Below are 10,938 nucleotides of genomic sequence, written 5' to 3' on the forward strand. Positions count from 1 at the left end.
GGCCAAGGGCTTCCCTTGTGGCTCAGCTGGTGATAAATCTGCCCTCAATGCAGGATACCTGGGTTTGATCCCTGGGTTGGAAAGATCCCCTTCTCCAGGGGATCTTTAGATCCCCTGTATTCTGGCCTAAAGAACTCCATATGGACTCTACAGTCCATGTGGTTGCAACGGGGTGGTCATATTTCACAGGGCAGAGTTGCAGACAGGAAAAGATCCACAGAGAAGTCCACAGATTTGGAACCCCTCTAGTACTTCAGTACTTCCGCAGAAGGAAATAGCAACCCACTCCAGTACTCCTGCCTGGAAAATTCCAAGGACAGAGGAACCTTGGCAGGTTATCATCCATGGGGTTGCAAAGAGTCGGACACAACTTAGCAAATGAACAACAGTACTTCAGTAAAATGTAAAGATGGTATTTAAAGCAGTGAGTCAAAATTAACCCCAAAGTTTGCACTGATTCTACCTAACAACAGTTAAAATCAAACCTCTAAAGGATCATAAAATTTTCCAAGTAACTTAGTTTTAACCCAAAACAAAGTTCAAATGAAGTAAATAGAAAAAGGACACTAATGAACAAATCAATAAAATTGATAAAACTCTAGCCTGACTAGTCAGTAAAATAAGAGAAAAAAGGAGGAAAGATACAAATTAATAATAACAGAAAGGAAAGTGATGACATAACTACAGACCTTATAGATGCTAAAAGATCAATAATGGAATATTACAAATTACTTTATGTCATAAAATTTAACAACTCTGAAGAAATGAATAGACTCCTTGAAAAACATAGACCACCAAAGTTCACTTAAAATGAAAGAGATCAGCTGAATAAGTTTATTTCTATCAAAGAAAATTAAGCTGCAAATGTAGATAAAAAAAAACCTTCCCACAAGTGTCACATGAGTACATCTAATTGGTAAAACCTAATTTACAATCTCTAGCTGCAAAAAAGTTTAAATGTAGTTTTTGCCTTTCTAGACTTTGCCATAAAATAAGGTATCAAAGAAAAATTTAGCAAGCCACTCTGCATTTTGGATAAAGTGGGTTTGTTTGTTTGTTTGTTTTGCTAGATTCAAATAATAGGGAAAACAAAAGAAAAAAAAATAACATTTGTACCCCTCCCTAAAATATATGTATTTTCCTAACACTTCCCTGCTGGCTCAAGTGGTAAAGCGTCTGACTGCAATGCAGGGGACCTGGTTTCAATCCCTGGATCTGGAAGGTATCCTGGAGAAGGGAATGGCTACTCATTCCTACCTGGAGAATTCCATGAACAGGCTATGGTCCACAGAGTTACAAAGAGTCAGACATGAATGACCAACTTTCACTTTCACACTTTGAAAAACTCTTGAATGAACTGCAATTGATCATTAGATTTTGGAACAAGGGAGCCAACACACACACCAGGGAAGCTAACAATGTGTCAGTGGGTTCCAGGAGGCTGAGGAACGGAGCTGCCCAAATAGTCCAAAGAGTTAGATACCAGGAGTGAAAAAGATGTGCTGCAATAGCAAGGGACAGCCATGTATTAAGATTTGAGTTGTTTAGGATAATGACCAAGAGGAAAATTATGCAAAATTTTGGGTAAAGTTATTATCAGATTTATATTCCGTTGTCTTATTTTATATAATACTATTTCATATTAACTTGTTATTGTTATCATAGTTCATCATACTATGTTACAAAAGATGTCATCAATTTAAGTACACCATTATTTTATGTACTACTAGGAAAGGAAAAACACTGCCAAATGAACACAGTATTTTTATCATTTCATATTCTAACTTTTATTTTTTATTTCTTTTAAATCTCACTATACATATATATTATTTATTCTTGTCAATAAACAAAAAAAAATTAAGATAAAGGATTCTTAAAGCTTCATGAAGTTGTTTTAGCTCTTCCTAGTCAACTTTAATATATCCAATTTATTTTATTCATTAACTCCTTGTTGTTCTGTGAAAGTAAAAGTCGCTCAGTCATGTCCAACTCTTTTCGACCCTATGGACTATACAGTAGCCTATATAGCTACTTGAAGTTAACAGAGACTCAGGTTTCTTCCACCTCATTGCTTTGTTACTTACTGTCAGGCTTCAACATGAAATGCTACACTGAAGTGGGTAGCGTATCCCTTCTACAGCAGATTTTCCCAACCAGGGAATCGAACTGGGGTCTCTTGCATTACAGGCAGATTCTTTACCAACTGAGCTATCAGGGAAGCCATATGTTGCTCCATGGTTTGCCCTTAACAAAGGCTTCTAGATGCCTCCCTAAATTCATTAATAACAAAACTGGATATTTAGCTAGGCACATTATCACCAAACTAAATACATGCCCCAGCTTCGCTTGAACATTTGGTTGGTGTGCTTCTGTGACTACTTACCAAGAAGCAGCAAAAGGGTCGTTGATGTGTCTTACTTTGAGAATTCACCTTAAAGCGGGGAGAAGGGAAGAGGTCTTTCCCTTCTTCCAGGAGGCTACGCAGAAACGTATCATGATAAAACAGTAGCATTTCACATTGAAGCCTGACAGTAAGTAGAGCAATGACGTGGAAGAAGCCTGAGTTTCTGTTAACTTCATGTTAACCTTTGAGTGCCTACTTCTGGACTTCTATTATGTGAAAGAGAAATAAACTTTTAGTTTGTTTCAGTTCCCATTATTTGAGCTGTTTATGCTTTAAGCAACTGTACCAAATCCTAACTCATGCTTGCTTCAGGTTTTTACCACAACAAAATACATATAAAGAGAAATAAACTTTTACTTTGTTTCAGCTCCCTTTATTTGAGTTGTTTATGCTTTAACCAAGTACACCTAATCCTAATTAATATTTGCTTCTGTTTTTTGCCGCAAAAATGCGTATATGCCTACCTGCCTATGAAAGAGCTACAACAATCATTCTTGAACATACAGCCTCACATTCTGATGCTCTTATTTTAATAAAATACAGTCTCAAGAGTAGAATTTCTGAATTTAGATCTGCAAATTTTTTATGTGAAGAGATTTTACCAAATAGCTTCGCAAAAGGCTGCTTTTAAAAATCATATATGTAGTACCCTCTGTCATTGTCAGTCTGCTATGATAGAGTGGATATTTCACTTTTACTTTCATTTCCTTTTCCATGACTATTAATAAGGATGATTATCTTCTCTTGTTTATTAGCCATTTTAGAATTGCTCTTTATATTTATTCAGTCTTTGCCAATTTATTGCTTGAATGTTGAACATCTTCTCATAAACTTATACTTTTCTCAGTATTTATGTTAGCTAACATTACTTGTATTTTGCAGTTTAGATGTTCCTCCAACCTAAAATTGATTTATGTCATCTGCTGCCATACAAAATTTTTATTTTTTAACATGTGTATATTTTATAGTTTCTGAATCATATTTTGGTTTTAAAAAAATCTTCAAAATCTCAGTCTTTAATACATTTGGAATTTATTTATGCTTATTTTATGAGGTAGGGTTCCAAGATTATTTTTGGTAGATGAGTAGCCAGCCTGCTCATTATTTTTTCCAGTGATATAAAATAATAGCTCATATATTTCCATATAAACTGAGATCTATTTCTTACCTTTCTATTCTACTTCATTATTCAACTGTTTGCTGATTTTATTACCCTAATATTATGCTGACAGAGAAGGTGCAGATCAGCCCCTTGGGTAACAGAGGAGTTCATGGTTTGTTCAGGGCACAGCTGGTCTGCACTCACCAGACAAGCTGAAAGCCTTTCTCCAGACCCCAGGTGAGGGCAGGCAGAGAGAGTGAGACTCAGCAGAAAGCCCTGGGCAGGAGATGAACTTAGCACCGGCCATGTGAGCATCCGAAGAGAGGATGGGGCACTGGGAGGGGCAGAAGCCTTCAGAGTGCTGGTTTCCATGGGAAGGTGACTGCCAGGCCGAAGCTGCAGTTGCTGAGTGTCCATGAGCTCTGGGCACGTGGCTGGGGCAGCACCCACAGGCTGCCTTCTCACCCACTCCACTGACCTGACCCGCAGCAGCTGGAAGCTACAGGAGAGCGCCTCCCGCCAACATTACCTCTCCAGGGTCCTCTACTGAAAACGTGTTTAACATGGTGCTCACTCTGAAGAAGAAATGATTAGAGGAATTGCACCGATTGTCAGAGTCTAAGATGAAGCATGACTTAAGGGTCAATAAATTGACTTTCAGCACAGCCCTCCATAAGGAGCACAATATCCATAAAGAGAATAAACATTCTGAAATGAATTCGAAGGATTTTCTGAGATGTCTTGAACTGAGTATTTAAAAGACAGAGACAAAATTTCCTGGAGAAATAAACATTTACTTCCAAAACAAACCAAAGTTGCTTAAAAATGAACCAGAGCAGGACTTCCAGGGTGATCCAGAGGTTAACAATCTGCCTGTGAATGCAAGAGTCAGAGGTTCATTTCAGGAAGATTCCACATGCCATGAGCAACTAAGCCCGTGCCCCAAACTACAAGCCCGAGCACCTAGAGCCCGTGGTCCCCAAGAAGAGAAGTCAGCGCAACGAGGAACCTCTGAACCACATTGAAGAGGAGCTCCTGCCGCACAGCTGGAGACAGCCTACACACAGCAGAGAAGACCCAGTGCGGCCAAAAAGCAAATTAATTAATTAATTTATTTATTTATTTAAACAATGAACCAGAGTTCTGGTAAATTCATGCTGAAGCATTCCGGAACAGATTTCAGAAAGGACATTAACACACATGCCTGAAAACTATAGAAGACCAATGGGATTGTTCAGAAGCTAGATACTGCTCAAGGAAGCTAAGGGGAAGAGCATCCCCTGAGGTCAGCATGATACCATAAACTGTTTACAGGCGCTACATGTTTACAAGCATTGTGGACTGCCACACATTTGTACACATTGCTTCCCACGGCATTTCTAAGATTATCTATCTTTGTCCACTTGGCTACTGTAACAAAATACCATAGACTGGATGGCTTAAAAACAATAGAAAAATTTTTCTCACAATTCTGGAGGCTGAGAACTACCAGATCAACTGAGTTCACTCCCTGTTTCGTAGACAGCATATTCTTGCTGTGTCTTGCTTCTCACGTGGTGGAGGAGACAAACACCTTTTTAATTATTTATACTGGAGTATAGCTGGTTTACAATGTTGCATTAGTTTCAGGGGTACAGCAAAGTGGTTTAGTTATACATATACATATTATTCTTTTTGAGATCTTTTCCCATATAGATTATAACAGTGTATTGAGTAGAGTTCCCGGTGCTATATATAGATAAGGACCCTTTTTATAAGCTCACTAACCTCATTCATGAGAGCTCAGACCTCATGGTTTAATCTTCTCCAAAAGAACTCACCAACTAAAACCATCACCGTGGGTGTTTGGATTTCAACAGAGGACAGAGGACATAGACACTCATTTGGCAGCATGATCACAACAGACCTTAGTGTCTCCTTTTGGCACAGGAATGAAGCGAGGCAGCGGAGATCCTTGTCTCCTGATCAGTGCCCTTGTGGGTTCACCTCAGTGGGTCTCTACTTCCTGTTTCCATTTCCCCTCCCTCTAGGAGGCCTTCCCTAACTAACCTCAAGCCAACATTTCATTTAGCATTCTGAGGAATCTGTTGCATAGCAATGTACAGTACTTACAAACAGTGATTCTCTAACTTTAACTGAACATCAGAAATACCTGTGTGTGTGTGCCAAGACTTTCAGTCACATATGACTGTTTCAGACCCCATGGGCTGTAGCCCACCAGGATCTTCTGTCCAGTGAATTTTCTAGGCAAGAATACTGGAGTGAGCTGCCATCCCCTTCTCCAGGGGATCTTCCTGACCCAGGGATCAAACCCAGGCCTCCTGCATTGTAGGACGACTCCTTACCATCTGAACGACCAAGAAGGTTCTGAAATTCTCAGTGTATCATTCAGGACAAATTTTCTACATCACAGACACAAAGTGGGAGGCCTAGGGTCATCCAGCAGAGGTGTATTTGGACTATCCCACATCCCAAAAAAAGCTGATTAAAAACTCAACATTCAAAAAACTAAGATCATGGCATCCAGTCCCATTACTTCATCACAAATAGATGAGGAAACAATGGAAACAGCAACAGACTTTATTCTCTTGGGCTCCAAAATTGTGGTGGTTTTGCACTGAATAATACTCACAAACACACAGTATTATGACAGACAGCACAGGGAGAGTGTTCAGACAAGCAATTCCCCAAGAACGTGCTGAGCACATCTATTATTGGTAACTTATCTTGTAATCTTTAAGTATGAGCAGGAAAGCAAGACAGAGACTAGAATTCACGGATCAAGGAGGCTTCCTCCTGGAGGTCTGGAGGTAATCATATAAGAGTCGTAGGAAAGGTCTTTGAAGAAAAGGGGGTTTGTTCTGTGCACAGAACAGCATCTAGCTAATGCTGACATGTCAGTCAGAACATCTAAATTAAGGGTGGGGGAAAGCAAGCAAGGAAGAGAGAATCAGTATTAAATTCCAGGAGATACTTCTAAGAAATCAGTAAAACATGGTTACCACACAAAATCACTGCAGGTGGTGACTGCAGCCATGAAATCAAGATGCTTGCTCTTTGGAAGGAAAGCTATGACAAACCTAGACAGCATATTAAAAAGTAAAGATGGTACTAGGCCAGCAGAGGTCCGTCTAGTCAAAACTATGGCTTTTCCAGTAGTCATGTATGGATGTGAGAATTGGACCATAAAGAAGGGTTAAGTGCCGAAGTTTTTGAACTGTGGTGTTGGAGAAGATTCTTGAGAATCCCTTGGACTGCAAAGAGATCAAACCAGTCAATCCTAAGGGAAATCAACTCAAAATATTCATTGGAAGAACTGATGCTGAAGCTGAAGCTCCAATATTTGGCTGACTCATTAGAAAAAACCCTGATGGGAGGAAAGATTGAAGGTGAGAGAAGGGGACGACAGAGCAGGAGATGGTTGGATGGCATCACTGACTCAATGGACATGAGTTTGAGTAAGCTCCAGAAGATGGAGAAGGACAGGGAAGTCTGGTATGCTGAGCAACTAAACTGAACCAATGGGGTCACAAAGAGTCAGACACGACTGAGCAACTGAACAACACCCCAAATATTGTAAAGGTTTCTGTCAACACATTAATATAGACTTGTTCACATATAATGCTAGACTTCCATTTTCCTTGAAAAAATCTGAGTTACAGCCAAGCCAGGGTCTTATTTTATACGTCACAAGGAACAGTTGGACTTGCTTCCTTGAAACACAAAAAGCATCTTCCAGTTGACTGCATATCCAGCATTCAAATAATGACCACACACAGTTACACTGCAGCCTTTATCTGCTTGTCCCTGAGAGGTATTTGAGTGTGCACTTCTGTTTTTTACAGAACTACTTGGACATATACACTTGTAGTATACTAAAAGAAAAACAAACAAACTTAAATCCTCTTAGATAAAATGTTCAAAGTGTGTGACAAGAGCTGCCTGTTCTTGGCTTCTTCAAGGTAGCTCACTTTCACCTTCAAATTATGAGGGCTAAAGCTCTGAGATCCTGAAGTCCAGACAGGTGTGGTGAGGAGAGTCACGAGATATCTTGATAGCGACTGTGAGAGAAAGCAGAGACCATTGAGAAAAAGGGAAGAGGAGAAAATGTGGGCAGAGGGGTTGAGGTAGGGAGGAGATGGAAAGGAGAGACTTACCGGTGCTTCCTAAACCAGAAGACCAAGCCTCCAACAACCAGAAGGACGAACACCACCAGTATTACCAGGACGACAATCAAGCCCCTGGAGACACGGTTCCCATCTGTGTGGGGGAACACAGGATGTGTCTCAGTCTGGGAATCTGCATCAGGTCCCCTACTGTAAGCACATGTGAGCATGCCAGATGCTTATTTCTTGTCCTCTTTAATGTGCCCACTTGTATTTCTCTGAAGATTAGAGACGCCCCATCTTTTCTTGGGGCCTGGGCATTTATAATTCCATTCACTACAGCATATGCTGGTACACATATGGAGGCAGGCACTAGTGTCACAGCTAGTCCAAACCTGAGTCTAAATCCAGCTCTTCCACTTTCTAATGATGAGACTCAGGGCAGTTTGACCTAGCTTAGCCTCAATTCTCATCTGTAACATGAAAACAACAGCACCTGCTCAAAGGAGAGTTGGGATGATTGTTCATACATACTCTGCGGTATGCAGAGTGTTCAGCTCACACCGAGAAAGCACTCTATAAACCACACCTATCTTTGGTACCCTGGCTTTCAAAGTCCGCAGTTCCCTCTTCTGGGGAACAAATCTTCCTGGGATTCTGTACTTGCCACCTACCTCGGGATCTGTGGTGATTTTAGTCTCTTCTTTCTTGTATATTGAACACCTTGTCTCAATCCTTTTTGACTTCAGATCTTTATTTGTCCACTTGGAGAATCCCCTCCTTCTATCACTCCTGTCTGGGGTGTCATTTCCCTCCCCTTCCCCAGGCCCTCCCTCTGGGCTTGAGGACCACCTCCTCCCATCCCCAGCTGGGCTCCACTTCCTCCTCACCCCAGTTCAGGATGATGTCCTGGTCTCCCAGGCTGCTGTGCTTCACTCGGCAGCTCAGGCCAGCTGCCTCCGCAGCCTCCACATCCAGGGTTACTCGCAGATACCAAGTCGAGTCAGCGTTGGGCATGACGTCTCCTTGCTGAGTGCCAGGCTCCTCCTGCTCGCCCCTCACCCACATCACCCGCACGGGTTTTGGGTAGAATCCTGAGACGTGGCAGACCAGCCGCAGGTGGCCAGGCCGGGGTGGGGGGCCACTGGACAGCCAGGCCTCTGGCTTCACTGTATTCAACACGAGAATGAGGGATCTTAAAGTGAGACTCCGCATCAGAGGCTCTGGACTTCACATCAGGCTCATCTGTCCTACATTTCTACCTTTGGAGATGAACTCCCACCATTTCAATCCATTTGTATTAGCTTCTCTGGGAAAGAATTGCCGGATCCTCATTCCCTTCCCTAATACATTCTCCTGTAAATGTCCCTACTCTGTACTCGCAAAGCACCCTGTGTTCAGCTGTAACACATGTAGCATGTTTCTAAGTGGTAGTCACTCAGTCAAGTCCGACTCTGCAACCCCATAGACTGTAGCTCACCAGGCTCCTCTGTTCACGTATTTTTCAGGCAAGAATACTGGAGGGTGTTGGCACTTCCTCCTGCAGGGCATCTTCTAAACCCAGGGGTCAACCTGGTCTCCTGCATTGCGGGCAGACTCTTTACCATCTGAGCCACCAGGACACTGCTTTAACTATTCAGCTGCCTTCTCCTCTCCCTCCTCAAGTACACATCCTGGTTGATCCGCAGGATTTATTTAATTCAATTCATGGACCCTAAAAGGTACCTAGTTAATGTCTGTGGAATGCTTAACCCACACACCTTATCCATTTCCTCCTCTTCCCGTGATGCTTAAAGGCGTGTGAACCCCTGGAATGAAAACCCCAGATGGAGCCCCAGAGTGGAGTGGAGGTCAGGAGGTGACAAAAGCAGGCTGACCTTGCTTCTCCAGCTCGGACTTCCCCATCTGCAAGAGGCCTCTGACCAATTCTGGGCACACGTCATGGAGGAGCCAGTACGCTGTTTCCTTGGTCCCTTGGTCCCGATTGAGCACATTGCAGATCATCTGGATCCAAGAGGGGGAAACTGGGGCTGGCACCCAAGACATTCCTTGGAAATTCAGGACATCCTTTCCTTGAAATGCTGCACGTAAGAAGCTTTCGGAGGTGTTCGACGGGAGTAACTCACATCCTCCAGATATCTGGATCTCAAGAGGATCTGAGGAGAGGAATAGAAAGAGATCAATGAAGAGCTTAGAAGACTGAAAGGAGTTGAAGAAATTGGTGTGAGGGTTATACTGGGGACCCCAAAGTTCATGTAAATGGGAATGGGAGACCTGCAGTGGGATGAACAAGGGGTATTTTGAGGACTCAAGCTGGGACCTCTCAGGCAGAAGTGGGACACAAAAGGGAGAGAGGAGACAATCACGGGGGGCCAGAACCTCCCGGTTGGGCTTCAGCATCCACTGTCTCCCCCTGGGCAGCTGTCCACGATCCCATCCCTCAGCTCACAGTCGCTGGGCAGCATTTTGACGAATTCCCAGACGTCCCTGGTGAAGCTGCTGCGATAAACCTGAAACGTATGCTGCAGCTGCTCCCACTGCTGCTCGCTGAATGTGCCCTGAGACCAAGGCTTCAGGAGGCCGACGGTGTCCGACTCATTGCGCCAAGTATAGAGCTGCAGCTCCCCCAGCCACCCGAGGCCGTCCGTGCGCGTCCAGCTGCGGTTGGCAAAGGAGGAGATCTGGAGGCCACGGAAGGAGTAAGACGTTTGCGGCTCTGGAGACAATACAGATCGGAGGAACCGGGGGCCCGGGAGGGAGAGCACAGAAGGGAGAAGGAAGAGCAACAGAAACAAACAAACAGCCAGGTTTGGGAAGAAAGGGTGATGTCTGCTGGCTCTGAATCGAGCTCGGTCTCCAGGGGCCAAGCAGCTGGAGGCAGGGAGTAGCATGTTCTCCGGCTGGTGGGTCAAGCTTCCGGCTTCGGCTTCCCGAGGTGTATCAGTCTGCGCCCGCCCGCCGCGAGCGTCGGCCGCTTTCCCCGCTCGGCTCCCTCTCGCCGCCCTCTGCCCGGGAGCCCCGGATCCACTCATCCTCAAAACTCCCCCAAATCTGGGGAAGCCCCCAGAAGAACAGAGACAGCAAGCACCCCGCGTCCTAGCTCTGCTCTGGGACCTCGAATCTCCGTCCCCACCCCCTCTCCGTCCTTCCCCAACGCCCGCCCACACACCCCTGGTTTCCGGGACTGCCAAAAGCCTGAACTTGACCCTGTGGCTGGCCAATTCTTAAGCCTGGAGGCAGGCAGGACTCCTGTTCTGGCTCTCAGGGGACTTGCTTCCAACCTCCTCCTGTCCAGGGATCCCTTTTTCATCTGCCAGTTGGTCCCT

At 43.9% G+C, this 10,938-nt stretch overlaps 1 protein-coding gene across 1 annotated transcript; it reads right to left on the reverse strand.

The window, feature by feature from the left end:
- Positions 1 to 6,068: 6,068 nt before the first annotated feature.
- Positions 6,069 to 10,751, reverse strand: LOC133040571 (antigen-presenting glycoprotein CD1d-like). Its single transcript, XM_061120431.1, has 5 exons — positions 10,062 to 10,751; positions 9,490 to 9,768; positions 8,503 to 8,781; positions 7,664 to 7,766; positions 6,069 to 7,567 (listed from the first exon to the last, which is right to left on the reverse strand). Exons 1-5 carry the CDS (start codon positions 10,642 to 10,644, stop codon positions 7,546 to 7,548), a joined length of 1,266 nt encoding a protein of 421 aa, XP_060976414.1. The 5' UTR covers positions 10,645 to 10,751; the 3' UTR covers positions 6,069 to 7,545.
- Positions 10,752 to 10,938: the final 187 nt, after the last annotated feature.

Source organism: Dama dama, chromosome 20 (genome assembly GCF_033118175.1).
Source record: "Dama dama isolate Ldn47 chromosome 20, ASM3311817v1, whole genome shotgun sequence".
NCBI lineage: Eukaryota > Metazoa > Chordata > Mammalia > Artiodactyla > Cervidae > Dama > Dama dama.